We start from the raw sequence: 25,974 nt of genomic DNA on the forward strand, positions 1-25,974 counted from the left end.
TGGCTAATGAAATGCATTATAATATGATTTTTATGATATAACTAATATATTTCAGCGCTTAACTAATATAATTCAGCGTTTAACTTATATATTTCAGCGGTTAACTAATTGTCTAATTCACCCAGAAGCAATTTAAAGTTAGCATAACTAATAGGTGCAAGCGCTTAACTAATTCTAGTGCTGGTTTAATGCACGCGCATGATGTCGGTATGACATCAACTGTGTCACGTTAACACTAACGTGAGACCTGTCTCTCCAAAAACGAACTCAAGGTCCATATGTTGTAAGTAAATTGAAAGGGATATTAATTTGGCTCATTAGACATGACGAATATAGTATTACTTTTTGTTAGATCTAAAGAGAAGGATTTTTTTCTACACCAGTAATATTTGGCTGAGGACTTGTAAGAATGATCTAATGATGGAGTACAGATTTCTTCTTTCACAGCACCAAAATCACCTCTAAAATCAATATCAGAAACAAGAAAAACAAAGATAGGGTAGTAAAAAATATAGAATAAATGATACTACAAACTTCAAGTGTATAATAATAATTAATAATTGAAGTTATATTTGTCTGTTTGGGGTAATCCATTCATCCCGTCGTAGTTAAGGTAAATTAGAGATCCCCTCAAAAAAAAAAAGGAGGTAAATTAGAGATGCACACGAATCACTCTATTCCAATATATATGTTCAATTACTTGAACTGGGATCAGTATGTGATTTCCCACCTTGGAGTTCTCTTAGCCTGAAACAACAAAATACAATATGGTAAGCTATATGTTGATCGTCAACTTAATCCAAATAAACGAATTACAATCCTCGATGATGATGAGGAGTTTGGTTTTAATCGAAATCATGTTTCGCCACCGTCTGTGAGGAATGAGGATGAGTTTGGCTTCGATCTTTCTTTTACATAATCTAGAGTTTGTAAAGGAAAATAGAAGTATATGAAACATGTGATGTGCACATAACCTTAGAAAAGTTAATTTTTTTGGCTTTTCTAGGATCATGTGTAAGGATATTTTTTGGGGATTATAACCTAGAGAAAGGTTTTCTATTATATATACCTTGCAAATTGCAATAGAGTAATGTAAGGACACACCAGAATATAATACAAAAAGGTGGAGCCGTCAACTTGAGTTACCAACCTCTCAATATTATTACGCTATACTGCTGCATACATCAGCAAATTATCTCATCCTTCTTTGTTCTTTATATGTTTACATGGTATCAGAGCTTTTGAAAGGTAATTGAGAATCTATTGATTAAAGTTTATAGCTTTATAGTGCTGAAAATAGTTTAAAGTTTTTATCTTTCATCTGTGCATGAGTTATGGCTAGTGGCTTGTGTATTCATCTTTATGGAGAAATTTCAAAAACTACCATTGAATGTAATAGTCCCATGTATATGCATCCCTCTAATGGACCTAAATCATTTAAAGTAGACCCACAATTAACAGGAATTGCGGGCTATAGACACTGGAAGAAGCTATGAAAATCCCTCTAATGGCCCCAACAACTTGTGAAATCACTTGGTTGATGTCTCTCTAGAAGGATCTTGGCCTCAAGAAACTTCCTGCTGCTGCATTTAAAGTGTGATGATCAAGCTGCACTTTTAGTAGCTGCAAATCCTGTCTATCATGAGAGGATCGAGCATATAGAAGTAGATTGCCACTTAATAAGGGAGATAGTTAAACAAGGCACTATCCAAACTTTCTATGTACCATCAAGGGAGCATATAGTTGATGTCCTAACTAAGACACTTCATGTTCATCAGTATGGCAGGCTTCTAAGCAAGATGATAGTGTTCAATCCTTCTTAACCTCATCTTGAGAGGGGGTGTAAAGGAAAATAGAAGTGTATGAATCATGTGATGTGCACATGACCTTAGTAAAGTTAATATTTAGACTTTTTTCTTTTCTAGGATCATGCGTAAGGATCTTCTTAGGATTTATGACCTAGAGAAGGGTTTCCTAGTATATATGCCTTGCAAATTGCAATAGAGTAATGTGAGGACACACCAGAATATAATACAAAAAGGTGGAGCCATTAACTTGAGCTACCAACGTCTCAATATTGTTGCGTTATTACTGCTTCATACATGAGCAGATTATCTCATGATCTCATCCTTCTTCGTTCTTTATTTGTTTATAGAGTTTTTGAGTTTGGCTTTAATAATGTAGTTCAATGATGGTGAGGATGTTGGAACCTTTGGTTAAGTATATCGTCAATATTAAGTATTCTCTAAGGGATTATTTAATTTGGTTCAAGATATGGAATGAAAATGGAACGAACATAAATAGAGGAAGAAAATGGTAACAAAAATGGTTCTTTTTATTGAGTGTTTGGTAATCTAATTTGGTTCAACCCAAGGAATGAAAATAAACGATAACCATAATCACCAAATAATAGATTTTGTTACTTAAAAAAGAGGGGAAAGTAACAAATAAGGAGAATTCATTACCATTAAAGTTACTCGTCAAATTCCTTTACTATCAAAGGCGAATATATTTCTCTAAAGCTATGTTCAGTTCACCTTATTTTTTCTTATTTCAGATTTAATCAGATCAGATCAGAAAAACTAAGTTCAGATCAGTTCAGATCATGCTTATATTTAAAAATCATTATTACTCTTAAATATCTTTCATTACATATTAGTAAAAATTATAATAATTGAATATTAATAAAGTACTCATTGAGACGAATCAAACAAGACCCCACATGACTATATTTTTTCTTATATATTGAGAAAAATCTAAAAAATAAGATCTTGTAAATCAGATTTGATCAGAAAAAATAAGTTCATATCAGATCAGATCAAATCAGATAAGTTCAGATAAAAAAATTTCAGGTGAACTAAACATAACCAAAGAAACATCATTAACACCTTTTGTTATAATTGTTAAATTGTTACCTACTCCATCTCCTAAAGTAATTACCCATTTCTTTTATCTAAAAATTCAAAGTCAAAGATTAATAGCCTAATTCAACCGCACTTATGGGAGAAAACTTAGGAATGCCCTTCAATCAGGGCCAACCTAAAACATCTTTAGGGACGACATAAAAATTCTTGTTTGATTCAGTTCCATGAAATATTTCAAATTAAATTATTATAATATAAATAATCACAATTTCATAGTTTTAGAAGGAAGAAAAAACCTGGCAATCTCGGCTCTTCGTTTAGCCTCTTCAGCCATGGAATTAAGATCTCTAAAAGAGCTCCTCTCACTGAACAATGACTTCATCTCTGCAGACTTTCTCTCACCACGTTGGGTCCATGTTTGAGCCGCCCATGCTGCCTCCCTTTCATCCCTTCCATAGCTCTTCTTGTCTGTGAATGCAGTCTGTATCAACCCATTAACATTACCATTAGTCTATTACCATTATGTGTGTCCATAGCATGTACATACAATCACTAGGGCTGTAATTTGTAAATGTAATGTTGGTTTTTTTTTACTTCCTCCGTTTCATTTTAAATGCAATAAATGGGTGTTTTTTATAAGATATAAAATATTCATTTGTTGCATTTAAAACTAAACTTGAGTAGGTTAATATCCAAAACTAAATTCGCTCTTTGTAATTTATAGTCTATTACCAATCTAAATTCTTTTCAAGTTCGATTTTTTGACTGACTTAAACTAAAATGAGTCCAATTTCAACATCTAAATTAATCAACTCTTAATTTTCCAAACTAGACCATGAGTCTTCTTTTTTTTTTTTCTGTAGAATGGATTACATAATATATATGTATACAAATTTTAATCTTAATCAAACATTTTTTGAGTAACTTATACTAACAATAAGCATTGTTTGCATATAAGGGTACCAAGATGTAATCATGTAAAGTAGAGGTATTTCCCCCTAGTTATTATTTTGAACACTATTTTTCGATCGGTAATGACTTATACAACTTATTTCCTCCGTTTCAAAAAGCTTGCTACATTTCTTTTTTGACGGTTCACAATGCAAATTTTCTTAGTGTTAAATTAGTTGTGTTAGGGGTATGTGATCATGAAGGAAGGGACCACTTGCACTTTTATCAAGTAAAATGCATATATGGTGAAAAAAAAAGAGAGGACGACATACACCACCTTAGTTAATTATTGTTAATAGGTAGGTTTTATTCTTCTAAGTAAAAGTAGTTTGGTAAAATGACACCTTTAAACTTATACTCCCTCTGTTTTTTTTTATCTTTCTCACTTGGAATCTTGACACTATTCATGCATAGAGAGAATCTTCTCAAATGTTCTCCATTTATAAGAAAAAACATAGTCATGTGGGGTCTTGTTTGATTCGTCTCAATTAGTACTTTATTAATATTCAATCGTTATAATTTTTACTAATATATAATGAAAGATATTTAAGTTTTAAAACGCGCATTGGAAGACGCGCACAGAAAAGTAGGAATGATAAAAAAAAAAACAGAGGGAGTAACTTATAAGGAATAAGAAAGAAGTATAACAAGTAATACAAAATATCCATATTTAAAGTGTAGCGAATAATTTGAAACCGAGGATTGTGATCATGCTTTTCAAAAAGATAAAATATAAAGGTATTAATAATATTACCTTTTCATTGAACATATGACGCCATGCTCTTCCACTAAGAGCATATCTAATTGCGAATTTTAAAGGATCAAGAAACACGTATGTCACAATGTTGAATAACCATATTACTCCACTCCAACCCCATCCAATTGCTCTAATTCCAGCCAAATCCCAACTTACAGTAGCCGAGATTACAGTTGCAATCTGCATTTCATAATTATAATTAATACATTTAAAAGTGAAAGAAATGACAATTAAATGAAACTTAAAATATTGCTTACTAGTTGAGCAATGAGAAAGGCGACTACAAGAAGAAATCCAGGTCTTTCAGTGAAAGACCAACCTCTTGCTCGAGTAACAAATATAAGTGCCTGACTTATAATGCTAACTTGAAGATATATAGCTGATGCCATTCTTTCCTTTAGATCTTTCGCAACTTCTACGTCTGTCATGTCGTGTTTAAATTGATTTAAATCTCTTACGCCAAATTTTTCCTGCGCACATTATAACATTACATTATACAACAACTATAAATATGTAGAAGATGATTAATCTCGAAACCAATTGTTAATACTTCCTCCTTTCCCAGTTGAATGCAACAAATTTACTTTTTTCACTATTTAAATTTTTCACTTTGACTAAGATTTGTAATTTATACATAATGAAAAACATACTCAAGTAGGATTTTGATATATTCATATCGTGACATACGTTCATAAATGTAATTTTTGTAATTTTTACTCATATGTAATTATAGATATTTGTGATCAAAATAATGATGCGTAAAAATGGATTTGTTGCATTTATTTCGGAATGTATGAAGTACAAAGAGTAACCTCGCAAGTATATAAGTTGGTTAATTTATTTCATCGTTTTCAATGTGAAATGGGATCGGACAGCGAGTTTTTCATGGGCTTTCGACATTAAGTTCCGACTTCTATTATTTCGGAACGTATGAAGTACAAAGAGTAACCTCGCAAGTATATAAGTTGGTTTAATTTATTTCATCGTTTCCAATGTGAAATGGGACAGCGAGTTTTTCATGGGCTTTCGACATTAAGTTCCGACTTCTATTACATAAAAAAAAGAGGAGTCATTGTGTACAAATAAGAGTATATTACAATTTCGTACTGTATCTAACATTCAAGCAACAAAACTATTAACCAATGGCGGATGCATGTAAAAACTAAGGGTCACTTGACCCATTTGAATTGGTAAAATTGCAAAAATTCTCTTTAAAAATTTCGATTTTTAAAAAATTATCCTAAAAAATTGACCATCTAACCCCGATAAAATTTAATAATTACGCTTTGACCCTACTAAATTTTTTTTCTGGATCCACCTCTACTATTAATCGGTGTTGATTTGAACAGAAAATAGATAAGACTTGTTGCTTTTAACAAAAAGTTAATGTAGGAGGATTAAAATTTACCGCGAAGAAGCTGGTGTCATAAGCAGCCCAGTAGAAAACAATAGTCATGACAGCAAGGTAAGTACCAAGGACAATTCCTGTGGCAAATATTTCCTTGAGGTTCCAACGATCTGGCATTGGAGATGGTTTTACTCTGTCTTTCGAAATGGTCATTATGGTACCTAAATTACATGAAATTATTGAACTTAAATTTAATTAATCATTAATTACGCCAGTTGAAAAACATAACTTGGCATTAGAATGTAATATAGCAATTACTACTCGTCAACTTACCATCATTGAGAATTGCAATGACTAGAATCATGAAAGGTGGGAAATCGAATTTCCAAATTACACACAGCAACATGAATCCCAACTGCGAAACAATTAAATTATAGTTAGGTTAGTTTTTTGCACGAATTCATAAGTTACTACTTTGGTATGACATTAATTGCTGCGAGTAAGATGTTTTTTTTTTTTAATCCATATGAGCCACGAAAGTGGTACAAAGTACAAAGAACGAGAATGGAGATTCGAACTTATGACCTATCGTTCACAACACTTTAATCTTAACCACTAGGCTAAGACATCCTTGGTTGGCCACGAGTAAGATGTTAAGTACCGGAATATATATCCACTAGAATGATATCACAACCACTTAAAATGAGCATAGTATATTGAACACTATTGATTACTATTCCCTCCGTCTCATAATATAAGTATGGTTTCCTTATAATATATCCCAAAGTCTTATTTCTATTTTCAATCAATAATTAGGCCCAAAATACCCTCATGAAAATAATTTAATTTCCAAAATGTTACTATAATTTCAGCTTTCAGTGCACCATTATTAATGATAAAATGAAATCTTTTACCCATTAAACTCCATTAATTAGTTCAGTTTTGACTACAAATCAATTAGTAGAGCATCATAATTTATACGTACCACAATACGAATGGTTATGGACACTGCATAGATCTGTAAAGAGAAAAGAGAAAGCACTGCATAAGGATTCATACTATGATTAGAAATGCATTCAACTTACATTGAGTTATTGATCTATCCTCTTTTCTCTATGAGAAAAGCAAAGAAATTTACCGTGTAGTTTTTCATTCTTTGGAAAATAGCTCGACTTGTAAGCACAGCACTAATAATAACACTAAGCCCTGGCTCAGTTAAAACAATGTCAGAAGCACTCCTTGCAGCATCAGTTGAATCATCAACTGCGATGCCAATATCAGCCTTCTTTAGCGCCGGCGCGTCGTTCACTCCGTCACCCGTCATTCCAACTATGTGCTTTCGCTCTTGCAATCTCTTTACAATTCTGTACTTGTGCTCTGCAATATAACCACACTTCTTAATTCGACATTGTATTTACTAGTCTTATGTCACACGGTCTGACCAAACATATATGTTGCCAAACCACCTATCTTTTTTACCATATTCTTTAACTATTTGAGCTTTTGAAGAACTAACAGTTAGTTAGTTACCAGGGAAAACTCCAGCAAAACCATCAGCACTTTCGATAAGTTCGTCGATTGGTGGCATATCAGGATTTTCCCCATCTTTATTTTCACCCAGAAGAGTTGAAGATGGGTACATGTTTGTTCCCATTCCAAGCCTCCTTCCTGTTTCTTTCGCAATTGCAAGCTGATCCCCTGTTATTTTTGTTATTATAACAAGCAAAAAGTTGTTCATTAATCTGTTTTCTTAACTTGTACTAATAATAATTCACATTTGTTAGATGTCCATTAATATATATGATAATCAACCTGTAATCATCTTTACGCTGACACCAAGGTCGAGAGCCCTTTTGATAGTTTCGGCACTATCATGACGAGGAGGGTCGAAAAGTGGTAGAAGAGCAACAAATTCCCAAGGACCACCTGCGCTCTCTTGGGTACCCTCAGGCACTTCCTACACAGAGTAGCAAAAATTAGAACTCACTCACTGTGGAAGTTAAAGCAACGCTTAGATTCTAAGCTCGAAGATAAGCTTAAGTTGATGGTTGAGGCCCCAGGAATAGATCTATACTCTATCACGCTCTCTCATGCAAGAGGATGTAGCACAAGTCTCCCTCATACCTGACTAAATATTCCATTGGGAAAGGAGGGGTGGATGAGATTCGAACTCGTGACCTTTTTGTCACGCTAGCTTTTGATACCATGTCAAAGGACCAACTCAACCAAAAGCTTAAACTGATGGTTGAGGCCCCAGGAATAGATTTATACTTTATTACATATGTTACTTGTATGCTCCCATCTATAGAGTTTAGATTGCGAACCACCATTGGACACTTGAAAGAGAGCTATTACAGTTTACAAGTATCTGATCATAGTAGAAACTGCATTAAGCTTATTTAACTAGTAGCTAATCACAATCTCTGTGTGGTAAAGTGTTAGGATACATAGAGACGAGCTGTTCACACAGTCCATATATACAATTAACTAATCCAAACAACATGATTTTCGATTCATTGCAAGCGATTGAAAGTTAGATATTACTAATGTTGGTTACCTGGGAAGCAATACCAAGGGATCGAAGTCCACGATTGGCATAACTGTCAATCACTGAATGAACTCTAGGTCCGATTGCTGATCTGTTATGTGCCAACTCTAAAATCTGTACATTAAGATTAATATCGAAAAATAAGGCAAAAATGCAGATCTTGATGCTCTTTTCTTTATTTTTCTTGACAATGTTTATACCTGTTCTGGTGCACCTTTGCTAACCCTGTGCATCTTACCAGCTTCATCGATGTAAGTTAGCGCTGTTCTTTTATCAGTCGGATTAAATGGAAGGAAATGAACCTCTTTAATACCTGCTCTTGCCTATGAACATAAAATGAAATTATTGATCAAATTCCAATAATTAAGTAAGAGTGTTAATTAATCCTTGTAACATCATATAATACTATATAGATAGAAATTATACCTGCTTAGGATCAGGCAACATTGCTACAATAGCAGTATCAATAGCATCTTGATTTTCTAATCTTGATGCTCTTGCTGCCATTAGCACTACCATGTCTTTATCAACACCTTTGACAAATACCTGCAATTATAAGCCAAACTAGTGGTTTTAGTTTAGTTGTTCTATGTACTTGTAGGATTTAATTGCGAGGTTAGTACACACCAGGGTAATTACATAATCAATCTCTTTCGTATACAAACACATCCGACCTGCTAATTAAATTTGTGATCAGTTAAGAAAATCTACAAACCTCAATTAAATTTTTATCAACAGTAAGCTTGTTAAGTGTCAATGTGCCAGTTTTGTCACTGCAAAGCACATCCATGCCAGCCATTTCCTCAATTGCAGTCATTCTCTTTGTAATTGCACCCTGCCAGTGAGACAAATTATTGAACGTACTCATGAAGTTTTAAGTTTCTAAGCTCCTTAACCACTCTTCAATGTAGGACAACTAAACGCGAGCTTGACATAATAATCAATATTGAAATGCAGAAAAGAAAAGGGCAACTGACCTGTTGGGCTAAACGATGTGAGCCAATGGCCATTGTGACAGAGAGAACAGTAGGCATGGCAATAGGAATCCCACCAATAAGCAACACAAGGAGATTGTCTATACCAACTCGGTATGGCCTTGCATGTAACGCGTATATAACTATGATTTCGATCAGCATTCCAACAGCGATTGAGCATATGCAGAAGTTTCCAATTGCTGTCAAAACCTGCAAAAGAATACTAATCTCAACAATGATCTAACAACAACAATTTTGGAGCATTACCAAACCTTTTGGAAATGGCCAACATGAGTAGTGTTTTCAAAAAAATACTAATCTCAACAATGAGATTCTTAACAACAACAATACTAAAACATTACAAACCTTTTGGAAATGGCCAACATGAGTAGTGTTTTCAACAAGATGAGCAGCCTTGCCAAAAAATGTGTTGATGCCGGTAGCAATAACAACTGCTTCAATTTCACCTTGCTTACATGTTGAGCCTGAGTAAACTGCACTTCCTGGCTGTTTTGTTACTGGAAGTGACTCTCCTGTAAGTGCTGACTGTTACATTGTTTAGGGAATTAATGTCAGGAAATTTCAACATCAAAAAAAAAGAACCAAAGATCAAATCAATTGGAGATTGGGTGATAAAAATTGTATGATTAACAGACTTGACTAATAGATGATAATAGATAATTGAGGATGCATTCTCTTCACCTTAAAATATACCGTGTTAGGAAAGATGAGTCAAGGGAAGTTTCAATAAGCTTGGATAGTTTTTAATAATAATTAAGTTCAAATAAGTTTCAACTTTTTTTAACAAAAAGCTGCATTAAGTCTAGATAAATTGTAAATCTTCAAATACATTCAACAAAATCAGTAAAGAGTACACAAAAATTTAGATATAAGCTTTTGTTTTTTAGGTGCAGTAGGTAAAAGTATTACAAGTATCAGTAATTAGCATATAGAAGTATTTGTTTTTTGTTTTGTATAAAATGATCCACAAGGACTATTGGGAAAGAATAGATTTATCACACAAATAATGTTAGGATAGATTTAGGACATACTCCTAAAACTATCCTAACACCCTCCCGCAATAGTAAATAGCAGTAATACGCACGTTGCGGTTGGAGGAAAAAAAATCTAGTATCAAAGAAACACTTCTATATAGATATATTTAGGAAATACTCCTAAATCTATCCTAAAAAATAATTAGCATATAGAAGTATTTAACATGCTTTCCTTTAGGGGTATAGATGAGATGAGACAACTCGCGAGCTACTCGAGATCGACTTGGTCAAAACTCGACTTGAGTGAGCTGGAATTGAACTCGAGCTCGACTCGAGATGTTGGTGAGTCGAGTTGAGCAATTCGATACTCGACTCGAAAACTCGTGCAAAACTCGAATACCCAATTATCAATAGCAAAATACCTAAATTCAACAATTTTCTACCTTATTGTTGCAGCATTTAACGTGAGACACTTGCAAGCTACTCGAAATCTACTTTGTTAAAGCTCGACTCGGTCAATGCTCGGTTATGACTCGACTCGAGTGAGCTCGACTTAACTCGAACTCGACTCGAATCATTGATACACCTACTTTTCCTCTTTGCAATTTGTAAAAGTGTAAAATCGTTCTCAATCTATTCCTCCAAATAACACTTTACGGAGCACCACCAAAAAGTAATCTACCTAAGTTCGGACACCCATCTCCATCTCAAACTAGGGTCTGATTTAGCAAGATTTGCCTTTTTCGGGATGTGTGGCCTTATTCTAATACTTTGTCTTAGATCATTTTAGTCTTTATCAAACATCTGATCAGATGTATCTGTTCTTTAACTCAGTTCAAGATGTGGCTCAATTATAAGGTTGAGTTAAATGAAAAGATACAAGTTTTTGTAGGTCATGAATCATGCGTTGCACATGTTATTTAACGTGGTAGAATTATAATTATGTTATTAGGTATGATAATAAGTAAAATAAATACTCATGGAGAGAACAATACAATTTGAAGTATTTTTTACAAAAGAAAACAACAATGGTATAAAATTCACATATTACTTACTTCTCTCATTTATCTATATTACTTACTTCTCTCATTTATCTCTCGTTTCGAATTCGTGCATCCTTACTTTTATATTGACTAGCTCGTTTTCGACCTACATTAACCCATTCATCATGAACATGCATAACTCAACTCGTTAGCTCAATCTATAACAATCTATCCTGACCCATCCAATAACCAAGACTAGGTTGAACTTATTACGTCACACGAAAATGAATGAAAAAATAATTCTTGTAACGTGCTTGTCATGGTCTTTCGTTGTCAAAACTCCATACTACTATCAAATTTACATCTTGATTGATATGATTTTAAGTAAGAAAAGGAAAGACATATTGTAGTTGCATGGCACTTTCTTGACTTGGCCGGCTGAGAAATAAATTAAACATAATAACAAGTTTACAAAAAGAATTAAGATAGAATATTGAAAAACATATTACCTGGTCAATTTTGAGAGGATCTCCCTCAAGAAGACGTGCATCAGCAGGTATAATATCTCCAAGTTTAATACTAACAATATCTCCTGGCACTAACATTGTTGCATCCTCTTCATCCCAGCTCCCATTTCTCAGGACCTACTTATTTTGTTTTTTTATTACCCAATCATTCATTAGTAATATGCTTAGTCATTAATAAATCAACAACTTAATGATTATAAAAAAAAATATATGACACATTCTTCCATCTTGATCTCCCAAATTTTTGTGCCTCAAGAAATTTCAACGATGATAAACTTTTTTCCAACTGAACACAAATTAGTTAGTGTTTTCTTTAATATGTATGTAAGAGTTAGTGTAGTTCTTGTTAGTGTCAGTTGTTTCTGTTTAGTTGTATTAGTATTAGGCTGTACTCCAAGTTTTCATTAATACACATTTTCTTGATGTCAAAAAAAATTCAACAATTTTTTTTTTTTTAAATTGGGAAATTCTGGATGGTAAAGCATGCTAAGGAAATACCCCAACATAATGCTGGGGGGTAAGGATCGAACCCCTGACCTCAAGGATCAGAGGGGAGTGCTCTACCACATGAGCTAGTTCCTCATCCTTAAAAAAAAAATAAAATAAAAATAAAATTATATAATTCAACAATGATGGAGTATATAACTTCATAAATTTTCTTAGTTATCAAAGAGGAAAAGTATCTAATTCATAAAACCTCCTCAGTGAAAAAAATGGATGCAATTTCTTTTTGTCCCTCCATCTGCTTTAAAGTACGTTTCATCGATAAAAGAATTAGTTATATTATGTTTTCCGTCTCAAAATAAAATACTTTATGGTTTTTAGAATCAAATTCTTACATTATATTACTTTTAAGCTATATTGATGAAATAAAAATATGATAAGGTCGCTAGAAATCTTATACTTCCTCCGCTCTTAAAGAAATGAAACGCTTTCTCATAAAGCTCTCATATATAAGTGAGAAGCGTTTCATGTATTTCAGGATGGGGAAACTATAAAAAAAAATTTGAAACTTTTATATAATTCGTTGCAGTTAAAGAGCCTTTTGTAGTCGAAATTCAACCACAAAAATAATAAAAAAATTAGTGATTATCAATTAAAATTACACGAAAAAGATTAACACTCCCTCCGCTTCAAATTATAAGACATGTAAAACACTTTTACGCATATTAAAAATTTAGTTAGTTTAGTTAAAGCCAGTGAGAGCACCCACAATGGCAAGCTACAACTACTTATAGCTTTGTGTGCCACATCAGATTTCCAAACTACAACATTGCTAAGCTACAACCTTTTCCATTGGAAAACTACAACCACTTGTAGTTTTTTTAGGTCCCACATGTCATCACCATATAACAATTTTTAATTTGAAAGAATAAAGTGAAAGTGGGGCCCGAAAAAAATTGACAAAGCAAGTAGCTTTGTGGAGCTACTTGGCTTCACAAAGCAATAAGCTTGTTTTCTCTCCAACAATAGAGCTAGTAGCTCTAACTTTTGGAAAATTGCAAGCTAGGACCTAAAAGCAACCATTGGAGTTGCTCTGATAGAGTATCATACCTTAGCTTTTGGGGCCAAACGCGCCATAAGAGCAGCAGCTGCATTGCCAGCATTGTTTTCTTCTATATAACTGATTGTTGAGTTTATGAGCAGCAACACTACTATTCCTATGAAATCTGGGTAATCTGGACCTTTTCCCTGTTTTTATCCCAAAAAAAATACAATTTCCTTCATTTTCGAAAACCATAAAAGTTTGTCATGCCCAAATTTAACTCTCCTATAGTGTATAGTCCTATACTTTCTGAATTTTAATTATATATGAAGAGAAAATCATGTGTTATTAACTAATACTACTAGATAGTATAGGAAAGCAGGGGAAATAGAGGAGTTGTTAACTTACTATCAAACTATACAACATTATAGTGTATGAACCACACATTTTATTACAAAAACTTGTACCTTTATATAAGTAGTCAACATGATAAAGAACACACAACTTTTTCTGTTTTAATAAAATGTAATATGACTAACTATAGAGTAACAAAACATGCTAGCAAGAACATAATTTTCCCATTCCCTTTCTCTTAATTATGAAAAAAAGTCCGAATTGACACAATTATTTACTAAGTTTTTGAGGTAAAGATAAAACATATTCATATGAGAAAACTCGATTTTCAAAACTAACCCATCTCAAATAAAGTAATCAAGATACTTATTCTCTATTTTGTTTTAATTTTCTTGCTCTTTTACGATTTGGAATGTATATATTTGATAGTTACTAACTCTAATTTTGCATTAGTAAATATTTTAAAAATACACATTAAAATAAAACTAATAAGTATCCACATGAATATTTAAAGTATATTGTTGAGAATTTACGGTCAAATTTCTGACTATGGTTGAGACGTTCTAAACAAAATGGAAAAAAATAATTTATTAAATTCTAGCGATTATTAATGTAATACTTCCTCTATTTTTTTATTAAAATTATCAAATATTACATCTAAAAAAACAGAGATAGTATATCAAAATCAAACAATGTGTATCCTGTATCCATTAGGTTAAACTTTCATGAGAAGTAGAGACAAAGAGAGTAAAAAATAGTAAGTAATTAGTAATTACCCCTCCATGAGCAAGAGCAATTGCCATAATAGCAGCAGCTTCCATGACCCATGATAGAGGATTCCACATAAACCCCAAGAATTTCAGTATTTTATTTTCCTGTCAATCAACATTATTTCCCAAAATTAAGATATCTCATTTTTCTAGGAAAAAATCAAATAAAATGTAAACAAATGAAAAATCTTGCTAATTTCTGTCATCATAAATTTCAACCACTAACCTTTTTCTCCTCAAGTTTGTTATATCCATATTCTGCTATTCTCTTTTCAACCTCATCAGTGCTTAATCCATGTTTATTACATTTAAGACTGCCAAATACTTCTTCAATTGGTACATTTTCCTGCACTCATATTACACACAAACCAAAATGATTATACATACCTATACACAGGTCCGTCTCGAATTATATAGAAGCCCTGTGCGAACTCATATTTGAAGAATTCAATAATGTAGTAACTCATCCATTCATGATTCTTCACTTCATACAGTCATATTATGAAAAAAGAGTAGCCCAAAGTAGATAAACATTTTCTTTTTACTACTTAGACTTTCTCTATTATGGGACTTTTATAATTAAAGAGCTATGTTCCATGAAACATGTTGAACATGGTAAAAGTCGACCCTGCTTATATACTCAACATTCACTTGCATATTCCGAATTCCGATTTCAATATATACTAACTCCATTGATGATATGTAATTTTTGGAAACATAATGCACGTTGTAATATCATCTAGTATTTAAAATTGACAAATATTTTGATATTCTAAATTACAGATATTATAAAATATAAAACGACTTTTTTTTTAAGGTAAAATGAAGAGGGTTCACTATAATAGTACGATACATAGAGAGTACTAGTATATTACCAAATCAGCATCGGGTTTGGCTTCTTGAGGTTCCATGTTTGAAACTTCAAAACTTTCTTCGCCTACAAAATTTTTGGATCAAAATCTGCCAAAAGAAGTCAACAACATTGCTATTGTAATATTTTCATAAGTTAAAAGATGAAAATAAGAGAACAGAAGTAGAACCCTTTTTATATTATAATTGTAGTACATGTTAAATCCTCTTAATGATTTCTATTTTTGTCTTAGATTAATTGCATGATCATTGATTAATGCCTCATCTTCTAATGAAAAGGAAAACTAATCAAAGACTGGATTTTCATAATTGCAATCTTTAAGCTCACATCATTAAGAGGAAAAAAAAAACTTGATAGAATTAAAGAAACAAAGTAACCGAACAAGACTTTAACATATGTATTAAATGCAACAAATTTGTGCATTCAATATTAGCAAATAGAAGTAGTACTTAAATTCAACTCTTTTCTCAACGCATTTCTTTAGACAAAGACTTCGTTTTTTTTTCCTCTGTCCTGTCTTATAGTATAAACAAATTCCGTGTTTGAATTGAAATTGAGATACTGACGTAAGTTTTAACTTTCGAAAAGAAGTTCAAGGATAAAAATTTACCTGAAATTGAGAAATGCTGAAATTTATGATTAATTTCTCAGCATAAAAATGAAGCTAACATTGAGCAAATGAACCTAAAAGAATGAGAGAATTAGCTAATTCTCACAATTCAAAAAAATAAATAACTTTGAATGAATTAGATTTGACAGATATATATATATACATAAATTTGAAATTTTCTTAACGTTGAATTGGGCAACTTCTATAATTTTTTTAAAATAATTTTCTTAATTTCAATGTGAAAAAAAATATTATGATTAGGATTTGAGTGAGAAAGTAGCAGATTAGCCGGCCCACTATCAACGCATATGAGAAATTCTTGCAACTGACAGAAAATCCACGTCAAATGACAGTCTTTTAAATATCAAAATTAAATTAATTAATTAATTACTCATCAATGCTAGGCACTACTACCAGATGCTTTGTAAAAAAAAAAAAAAAAAAAAAGTTTTTCAGAAAAAGTGAGAGAATTAAAATAAATTTGAATTGAAATGTAGGAAGTTTCTCAAACATATTATTCTTGAAGAGGCAGTTTATAAATCGTAATCTGAAAAGTTGTCCCATTGTTATCCTTGAGAGGCTTCTCTCGCAATATGAATATTCGTGTGACATATTCTTAATTATTCCATGTTACTTCTTTTTTATAAATGGAGCATTAGAATTTTAAAGTATTGAGGTTTTATTAACTTCAAGATATGAACTTGAAAAAACATTATTATTACCATTGTTTAGTACCACTAATCAAACCGGTCATAGAAAGAACGCAGTTTAGGTGACGAAATCCCGTGAATAGTTGAATTAGACAAAAGTGTTTGTTATACAGAAAGAAGAGAACAACATTAAACAAGGGGTACAGCCTAAGACAGATAGTTTTAAAGTGACAAAAGGGCTAACCGCAATTAACCAAGTCTTTGAACATATACAGGAACGGGACAGGGACTCCGTTCCAAGAGTTTAAACACGAAGCAGGAAGGGAAAGTCCTAATTGAAAATGAAGCGAATTGTTGATTGTGTCATAAAGACGATTAGGACTATGTCCCAAATCCTCAAAGGCTTCAGCAGCACATTTTGAAGTGACAAAGTGGATCATTCTATTTTCCTCCATTTAAGAGTTAAGACTCTGAACTTGGCTAGTTTGTTGGCTATCTCATTAGCTATCTTTCTAGCAGGAAGGAGAATGGCATTCTAGTACTTCTTTAAGAGAGCACCAATATCTCTGATGATCACTGCTAATTCATGATTGGGGAAGTTTTCAAGGTTTTCGAGCATGGTTTCAAGAGCCTGGGCGTCTGTCTCCACTTCAAGATGAGTTATACCAAAGTCTTGTACAAATATGAGCCCATTCCTAGTTGTTAGGAGTTCTGCTGCTGCTCAGGATTCCGCCATGAATTTGAGGGAATAACCAGGTTACCAGGAGCCATCTTCTTTTCTCAGTAAACCATCTCCTCCTGCATTTGAAAACCCTTCCAACAGCCATCACTGTTGAGCTTGATGTACCCTTTCAGAGTGCAAGTGAGGATGTGCTGATTGAGGTCAATATTCACAACTTGGCTTCTGCAGAGCGCTGTTAGTTGCATCTATATCCACAAGAAATCTGCTAAAAAGAGAGTTATCATAACTTCATTAACATTGTTTCCGACCTCCTAAGGTGCCAAAATCAAACCACAAAAACAGTTTGCCAGTGTTTATCCCGACTCCTGAGTGATATTGAAGTTTACCCAGTCATCCCAAGCGGAGTTAGAATAGGAGTCACAGTCAAAGGTAGACTGCATTGAAATTAGAGTATTCTTGATCACTCTGTATTTCCACTATTTTCCATGAAACATGGCTTTTTGCTTCTATATTTTCTCCTTTTCTTTACATGATGAACACAAGACTGCAAACCAAAAGCGATCTCTTCTGTCACCGATACCTCAAATGACAACTAAATTCTCAATTATTTCAAAATGCATCTGCAAGTCAGGAAGTAATTCAGCAAAATAAGTTCTCTCACAGACTTCCAGCTTCCCCTTGCTCTTCCGCCCTACAGAATTAAGTAATTGAAGAAGTTTATCCTTTTCTTCACGTATCCAAGGCCGTCTTATATCGCTCCACTGCCTAGGAGTCCCGTGAAGCATAAACCGAATCTTTGCATCTCTCTCAATAAGCCAGTCGGCTAATCTCTGAATGACAGTGTTATCAGTGAGATAAGCTCCAGGACAATTCAGACCAACATCAACAAAATGGATTTCGGTTATGCTGTCCATGAAGCTCTCTCTGGAAACTGGTACAATCTGGTTTCTCGCAGACTTCGAGAAGCTCGTCGACTGTGGTGGAACCTCCATGCCTTTGACATACGAAAACCCGAGTTCAGTAACTAGCTGATTAAGGACTACACCGCCCTTGCTAAAACCGAGAATAAATGTTTTGGGAAGACAAAAAGATGTATGCTCTGCAGAGACCTGGTACTGTTCTTTGTGAGGGATGATCTTTGCTCTCTGCAGACAAATTTCATTAAGAAAAATGATAAGCATGTCACTAGGACTATATAGTCAAGGTATCTGCATCAAAATTCAGCAATCTTTTAACAGAGTAGCTTAACTATGAATGATTGCAGAGCAGACATATATAAACATAAATCAAGGTTATCATCAGAAAGTAATGCTTTGATATTGTTATTTATGTATTGATAATCAATGATACAAGTACTCTAGTATTTGAAACATATGCTAAGCATATGCATCACAGATCAAGTGTCTTAGAGACTTTGTTGTGAACAAAGCTTTTACTTCTACCTCACCCTAAAAAACAAGAACAGATAGAAAGGAAAAACGGCGCTAAGTCTTACATCTTTTCCAAAACTATGAAAAAACCCTAGACCTTGATTTGGTGCACAAGGGGATGTTTCTAGATACTGCAGTTGCTGGTTATTTCTCTGTTTAAGTTGGGTTTAGGCCATAATCAGTTTCAATCATGCTATCCAAGTATTGTTTGGCAGGCATTGTAAACTAAAGGGCATCCCTTAGCCAAGCCAAAGAATTCTGAAACAGCACACGACAGTTCAGAATGGCAGGTTGATGATTCACAGTCAAAGTAATCACGCAAAACTGCATTCCAAAGAATTGCTACAATTTTAATCTCAAGTCACACAGGTTCACGATAAAATAATTTTTTCTTGTTAAGGTGAACTGTTTCCAACACCTCAACCACCGGATTGACAGCACATAAGGATGCAGTGTAATGCAGCCATGGAAAGTTTCACAAATCTCATCAGACATCTGATCACTGGTGGTCCACTAGAATGTTAGGCTCAATAAGGCTGTTCTAGAGTCAAGAATCCACAAGGATCCAATATATCAATGGATCCAATGGATCCACTGGATATGAGGTGCTCTCTGCAGCTAGTGAGAAAAACTCTAAGAAGCGCAATATGATTACACTGTTATCTCCTATGTTCTTCCTCCAAAGCTTGCTTTTCACAGATCTACAGCACACAACAGTGCAAAAAAGGTCTACACGAATCGATGCTAATAAAACAATAGCATGCAATGGTACCATATGCTGAAGAAATAAAAGATTGGAGATCCTGAATGTAAAAAAATAGTGAACTACTAAAACAAGTAACTCACAAATGAATGAATTTGGTTAGTCTCTATTGACAACAGTAAGTTTGCAACTTATTATTGGGGTAACTGCAATCTTGTTGTGGAACATAATTAACTAATTTGTAAACAATGAAATAAATTTAAGGCTCAAATCTACATCATATTAGCAGAACACACCTCTTCAAGGAAATTCGATAAAAGTGCAACAACTGATGTGGAGGCCGGAAATCCATCAGGACTGTAAGTTTGAGGCTCCCCCCTCTGGTTAGAAGACTGAAGAAGTTCCTTGTATACAGCAAAGGGGCCGTTGTATGTGGAGGCCTCAATAACCCATGCATTGATAGAAGCTCCAAATTTTGATACAAGAATATCAGCTATATTTTGTATATCAGACAGCCTCTCAATCACTGGGTTTCCAGTCCCTTCAACTCGATCTCCGTTAAAGAGGATGGCATTTGCTGCAGGCACCTGCATACCATTGAAATTTCATATGCAAAATAGATTATAGTATATGAGTTGGACATTAAATTTCAAGAAAGATAGAGCCTTCAATATCCGACTTAGCATCATTCCCATCCCAAACTACACTCTTTTATGACAGGAAAGGTTGATGAATTTTCATTAGCTTAGTCAAATCAAGAGGGCATGAACAACTTGCTAAGCTTCTGGTAAGATAACTTACAAGAAGTGCTTTTGAAGGTGAAATGCAGAGGGACGCTGCTATTCTACACTTTGCTGTACCCTTTGCACACAGAGGAACCTTTAAGATACCAGTCCAACGATCCATGAAGATCTGCATAAAGAGTGAAGTTTCGCTAAAGGCAAAGAAAAAGGCTTCAGAGAGGACTAACAAAGTTCCAAATGAAAACAGCTTTTACAATCAGCAGCAGTGCAACTCACATATATCCCCTACTTAGTTGAATTTGAGACCGCTTTCGAATCCAAAGCAATTATTACTTTAGAACTATGTTACTCAAATCTCTGTATTTCCAACAGAAAAACAATTTATAGCTGAAACTTAGGCACCCAGTTCCAAATCCTAATACAAGAGACAAACATTTCAAAGTGCATATAACACCAGAATATAATTGCTCCGTGAGCTATGTTCCCAACAAAGGTACCCAGGGATGTATCTCATTCGTCTCCTAAAATTAGATTAAAAATGCATGCATGCTCAAAGCATATTGGAGCATATACTCCCTCCTTCCCATAATGATTGTCTGACCAACTCTTAGTAGACTTGGCAAGAATCAGTTTGCCATCACGATTCACCAATGCAGGGTCTGTTACTAGGAATATATTTGTTAATTTTACTATATCTCAAAATAAGAGTGAAAAATGTCATCATTTTGAAAAAGTGGGTGAACTTGGAGAACTTTCAGTGGTTCTTTGTAGCAATAAAAAAGAGAGCATGAGTCTGATGCTATTGGGGAGTGACCACATTAAGTGAGAGCTTAGCAGGGACCGTCGAGCCGAGCCAGCAAAAGCCGCTTCGAGAAGCAACAGAAACAACAACTCGTGTGTAAAGCAAAGGGTGTAAAGTTCTGATTACTGATCAGAACCCCACACTGAGGCTTAAATGTAAAAAGGAAGCAACGAACACAAATAAGGATCTAAACTAGCATCACGTCACACAGAAGGGTCGTGCACAAAGTACCCAACAAGGCAACAAACATTGACATTGACTATAAGCCTAGAAGAACACGAATGAAGCCTAGAAAGCACAAGACAAACATAAAGCATAAGGGAAAACATGACGCAAGAAAATAAAAGGGGTGGCCAAAAATCCTCTCCCACTTAACGTGTACAACAAAAGGAAAGAAAGTCGATAACCTAGATTTTAACTTTGAGTCTCTCGAGTTTATATCTTCAGGTGGTGTCTCTTTTGAGAGCTTGCTTCAGGGATGTGGAAGCAGTGAAATCTGACATGTCACAACTACTTGGAGGTTGCATAGGTGAGTTCATATGTTGGTTGATGTCGCTTGGGAACCTAAATCTGCTGGACTCCCCAGAAATTACATTGTCAAGTCTTTACATATTCTTGAAAAGAGTTCTTTCGTTTGAAATTCTTTGGGAAACTTGGTTTCCAACAAAAGTACCCAGAAACTCTGATCTTTGAGCTCTTTCTTAAACTCATCCCAGGTGCCTAGTGATACCTTTATTGCTTGGATATTGGCATACTTGGTAGTTGGTACGCCGCCAAAGCTTTGCATCATCAACCAGGTACATCGTAGTCATGTCTATCTTGAGGTTATAGTAGGCTGAGAAACTCTGAAGTATTGCTCCATGTCAAAAATGACATCATCAACTTCTCTGGAGTCTCTCTCACCACCGTAATTTAAGGCTACAGTTTGGGCAGCTTAATCCTCACTGCATGACTGTACCAACACTCCCTCTACCCACGGCTTTAATGAGTGTAATCTCTATCTTATGATGGTCAGTCTCCCCTTGTTTGTGGATAATAGAATGCTCTTCACACAATGCATCTCATTATTGTGTTAGCTCATCAACCTCATCTTTAAGCCACTCGAGTCTTTCATCGACGGTAAATATTTCATTATTACTTATCATGTATGACTAACGTCTCTCAGGGATGGTCACTCGACTAAGCTCAGGAACAAACTATCACAGACTCACAGTCAGAATGATATGACATATGGCATGCCGCGCACTGTTGCGTATCTAACGGCAAGGGTGCAGGCGCGCGCAAGCAGAGAGTTTTCAAGTGAAAAGAGGAACTCTTGCCTGTTGACGACAAGAGCATGGGATTGAGCGCAGTGATGAGAACTTAGTGAGAGCAAGTGAGGCCAAGTTTGGCAAAAGCAACCATTTGAAAGGGGGGACCTCAAAGACAAGAGACCACAATTAGTTTATCAACACTCAGGAAAAAAAAACAGGGTGTGAAGTCTTGATAGAATTAATCATTACCCCCACAAAAACAGACTTCAATGAGATATACTCCCTCTATTCCATAATATAGTTCTTGAATTGCATTTTTCACATAAATTAAGGAATGACTAACAGATCATGTGTTGAAATATGCCATGAATCACGAGGCGCTTAGTTGACCAAGCATGGGAGTAAGCGAGTCCTGAAACACCCTGGTGGAGGTGTGGGGGCAACACCCTCGAACCTTTTCGGTGTATTTAGTTCAATTTACCGCTCTGTCTTAGGTTTGGTTTAGGCTCATTCTGTTTAGGTGAATTAGAAGGGTACTATATAAACTTTCTTATTAACTCCTGCCTCTTTAGATCATTAATATGTAACTTATACTCTCTCTTCCAAACCTAATAAAATCAGTTCTGTTGATATAGCTAGCATCTTGTTAGTGAACCATGTTTAAATCTTGTGTAAATTGTTCATTAATTCTTTATCTCGTTAAAAGCTTCTGCACAACATCATGGTTTTTGTTTCATCTTGTACTTGTATTAGAAAGTAAATGGTTTGTCCTTTATTTTATCCTCCCTCCGTCCCAAAATATAGTTCCCATTTCCATTTTGGGTGTCCCAAAATATAGTTCCCAATTCCATATTTAGTTCCACATTTTTCTGTAATTTGTCTAGAAAAACCGTGTCTCATCATTTATTTTCTTCTTGAAATTTGTTTTTTCCTTTGTTTATTCAACCAAAATGTTACAATTAATGCTCTTTCACCAATTATTCTCCACTCTCTCTCTCTTAAAATCATCTTTTCACATACATTTATTTAAATAAACAAAAAATCTACTACCCCTCTTAGATTTTACTTGCATAAATTACCGTGAAAAAAGGGAAATGGAACCTATATTTTGGGCACGGAGGGAGTACAAAAGAGCATCGATAGAAGGCTTTATAGGTAAATTGTGTTCATTTAACTTAAACAAACAAAAATAACCAATAGAAATACAACAAAGTAAATAAAAAAACTGATTTGGAACAGGAACCGTTTTTTACGACACGAAAAAGGAATATGACGAAAGTTCGGAAGTGAACACTAAAACAACAAAAACACACGAAATACCCAACAAGCATATTCAACTATTATCACACCATCCTGTTGTTCGAGTATGAACACTAGACCAACTACAAGAGGGGGTGAATTATAGTTGAGGGAAAATTTTCGAACTTAAAATGCGGATCAACAAAATGGAATACAACACACCCTTCTCCCAAAATGGAATCTTTATGAGATCAACAAATAGTTTATTCGATAAACACTCATAAAACAATTTGATACAAAAGAAAATTACTATCAAACTCCAAGACAAGAACTACATGCTTCTTTCTATTAATATTAAAGCAATTATAAACCTGCTCCGAATCAAGAAAAATTTCTGCAATTTCTTTTGTTGGACAGTTGCAAAGATAAAATTTCTGCAATTGAACAATGAATAAAATATATACCAAAATTTATTTGGCCAACACTTTCAAAAGCAAAGGTTTTACTATAGAGTATCGTACTAATTATGATACAATTATCAATGATATAAAATTATATTATTAACAAGGTGTATAAATTAGACAAGTGAATAATTTATACTTATCAAGTAAATTTGTTAACTAACCTTAATTTGGGAGAGCGGGAGATGCTTTACTCAGGAGTCAGGACTCGGGAGAGAGAAATTCTTGCAGGAGCTTTTCCGCAATAAATAGTAAAGACTAAAGAGAGAGAACGGGATTTTTTTTATCTTTGATTTACTCAATAATTATATTGGGCTTTATTACATTTTAGGTTCAGGTCAGGAATTCAGGATTGTATAAAGAAATGATAACTGAAGATTGAAGAAGTTTGTCTATTTATAATTGGGTTAGTATGAATGTATGATGGCACAGCCGCACAGCCCATAGTTTTTGGCACTAATCACTATATGTTTGTAGTTTTTCGGAAATTTTCTGAGGAACTATTTAATACTTCATCCGTTTCAATATTATTTTAACAAGGGTTTTTTACTAGTTACCCCTATGATATTTCGAAATTTATTGGATACCTCTATTTTTTGAAAAAAATGTACAAGTTATTTTTATTGTTTCAACAAAATACATGAAATTCCCCTAATGACTAACGGCGTCATGATTCTGTTAGTTATTAATCCTAATTAATCTTTTTTTATTTTAATTAACCCCTCTAACCCTAATTCCTAACCCCTAATCCCTAAACCCCTAACACCTAACCCACATCCTAACCACCCAACCACCACACCCCCCTCCCCCACCCCGATAGTCCACCCCCCCCCCTCAACCCCCCTCGCACCCCCCTCAACCCCTCCTCCGCTGCCCCCCTCCCGCACCCCAACCACCACAGCCACTCCCCCTCGACCCTCCCATCCCTTTTCCCTAATTTCAACTATCCTTTTACCCCCACTTTCTCTCTCCATCCCTTTCACCCTATTTCTGGGGTTTTCTTCAATTTTTCTGGGTTTTTCTTCGATTTTTCTGGGTTTTCTTCAATTTTACTCGGTTTTCATTGAAATTTTCCGGGTTTGTTTCATTGGTTGCGAAAAAGTAACGGAAAATCGATGAATTTTTATGGATTTTCTTCAACTGAAATGTTAATTTTTGTGATTTTTGGTGTGAAATTTTCGAGCTAATTTCTACTGAAATGGGGAGGTCTACAGGGGGTGGGTGAGGGGGGTGACAGCGGAGGTGGGGGAGGGTAGGCTACAAGGGGGATCAGGGAGGAGGGATGGGCTGCAGGGGGTGGGGGTAGGGGTGAAAGTTCGGCGTACGGTTTGAATTATGGCCTAATCCAATCCGATCCGAACAAAATTTGGATTTCAATTTTCTAATCTGAATCCTAACCGATTAGAGTTTGAATTCGATCCAATCCAAATTTTCATACTCTAGATTGAATCCGATCCGAAAATTCGATTTTTTAAAACTCTAGTTTTTCTGTGAACTAAAATAAGCACAACAGCAGCCTAATAGATCTAGGTAATGAGTTAATAAGTGTTGTTAGGGTTTTAGGAGAAGTGTTGAAATGATACGCCTATTGGGCTATGGACTAGGCTTTTCTAAAAAAATCCAGTTTAGCACTTAAGCTCAATCTAGATAAATAATACAAGGCATATTGCTATTTGGTTATATTGGATTTTTGGATCCGATTACCCTCAATCTGATCCGATCCGAAAATACTTTTTTTCAAAAAATCTCAATCCGAATCAAATCCGAACACAGTTCAAATCCGATTGGATTGAATTGGATTTTGGATTTTATCCGAATAACTTTCACCCCTAGGTGGGGGAAGGGTGGGAGGGCGGAGGGGGGTTGTGGTGATTGGGTGGTTTGGGTTAGGGTTTAGGATGGGGGTTAGGGGTTTGGATTAGGGTGGGGGTTATGGGTTAGGGGTTAGTTTATAAGGCTTAATTAGGATTAGA

General features: G+C 34.5%; 2 protein-coding genes across 4 annotated transcripts; both read right to left on the minus strand.

Moving 5' to 3' along the window:
* Positions 1-512: 512 nt before the first annotated feature.
* LOC104905265 (ATPase 7, plasma membrane-type) lies at positions 513-15,507 on the minus strand. Of its 2 annotated transcripts, XM_010693740.3 has the most exons (21): positions 15,433-15,507; positions 14,784-14,903; positions 14,564-14,662; positions 13,502-13,639; positions 11,930-12,064; positions 9,809-9,988; positions 9,446-9,652; positions 9,184-9,303; positions 8,895-9,014; positions 8,669-8,791; positions 8,478-8,582; positions 7,733-7,877; positions 7,451-7,618; positions 7,059-7,297; positions 6,906-6,938; positions 6,254-6,335; positions 5,981-6,141; positions 4,830-5,042; positions 4,570-4,752; positions 3,161-3,345; positions 513-747 (listed from the first exon to the last, which is right to left on the minus strand). In XM_010693740.3, the coding sequence occupies exons 1-21, from the start codon at positions 15,466-15,468 to the stop codon at positions 693-695; spliced, it is 2,847 nt and encodes a 948-aa protein (XP_010692042.2). In that variant the 5' UTR covers positions 15,469-15,507; the 3' UTR covers positions 513-692. The 2 variants fall into 2 exon arrangements, with proteins under 2 accessions (XP_010692042.2, XP_057250717.1); XM_057394734.1 differs by lacking the exons at positions 9,809-9,988; positions 11,930-12,064; positions 13,502-13,639; ... (1 more) ...; positions 14,784-14,903; positions 15,433-15,507 and adding an exon at positions 9,715-9,741.
* Positions 15,508-16,836: 1,329 nt separating this feature from the next.
* On the minus strand, positions 16,837-24,348 carry LOC104905264 (uncharacterized). Of its 2 annotated transcripts, none has more exons than XM_048640181.2 (4): positions 24,166-24,348; positions 20,305-20,437; positions 19,800-20,090; positions 16,837-18,515 (listed from the first exon to the last, which is right to left on the minus strand). In XM_048640181.2, the coding sequence occupies exons 2-4, from the start codon at positions 20,419-20,421 to the stop codon at positions 17,952-17,954; spliced, it is 972 nt and encodes a 323-aa protein (XP_048496138.1). In that variant the 5' UTR covers positions 20,422-20,437; positions 24,166-24,348; the 3' UTR covers positions 16,837-17,951. The 2 variants fall into 2 exon arrangements, with proteins under 2 accessions (XP_048496138.1, XP_010692040.2); XM_010693738.4 differs by having other exon boundaries at positions 20,305-20,415; positions 24,166-24,347.
* Positions 24,349-25,974: the final 1,626 nt, after the last annotated feature.

Source organism: Beta vulgaris, chromosome 1 (genome assembly GCF_026745355.1).
Source record: "Beta vulgaris subsp. vulgaris cultivar EL10 chromosome 1, EL10.2, whole genome shotgun sequence".
NCBI classification, from domain to species: Eukaryota; Viridiplantae; Streptophyta; class Magnoliopsida; order Caryophyllales; family Amaranthaceae; genus Beta; species Beta vulgaris.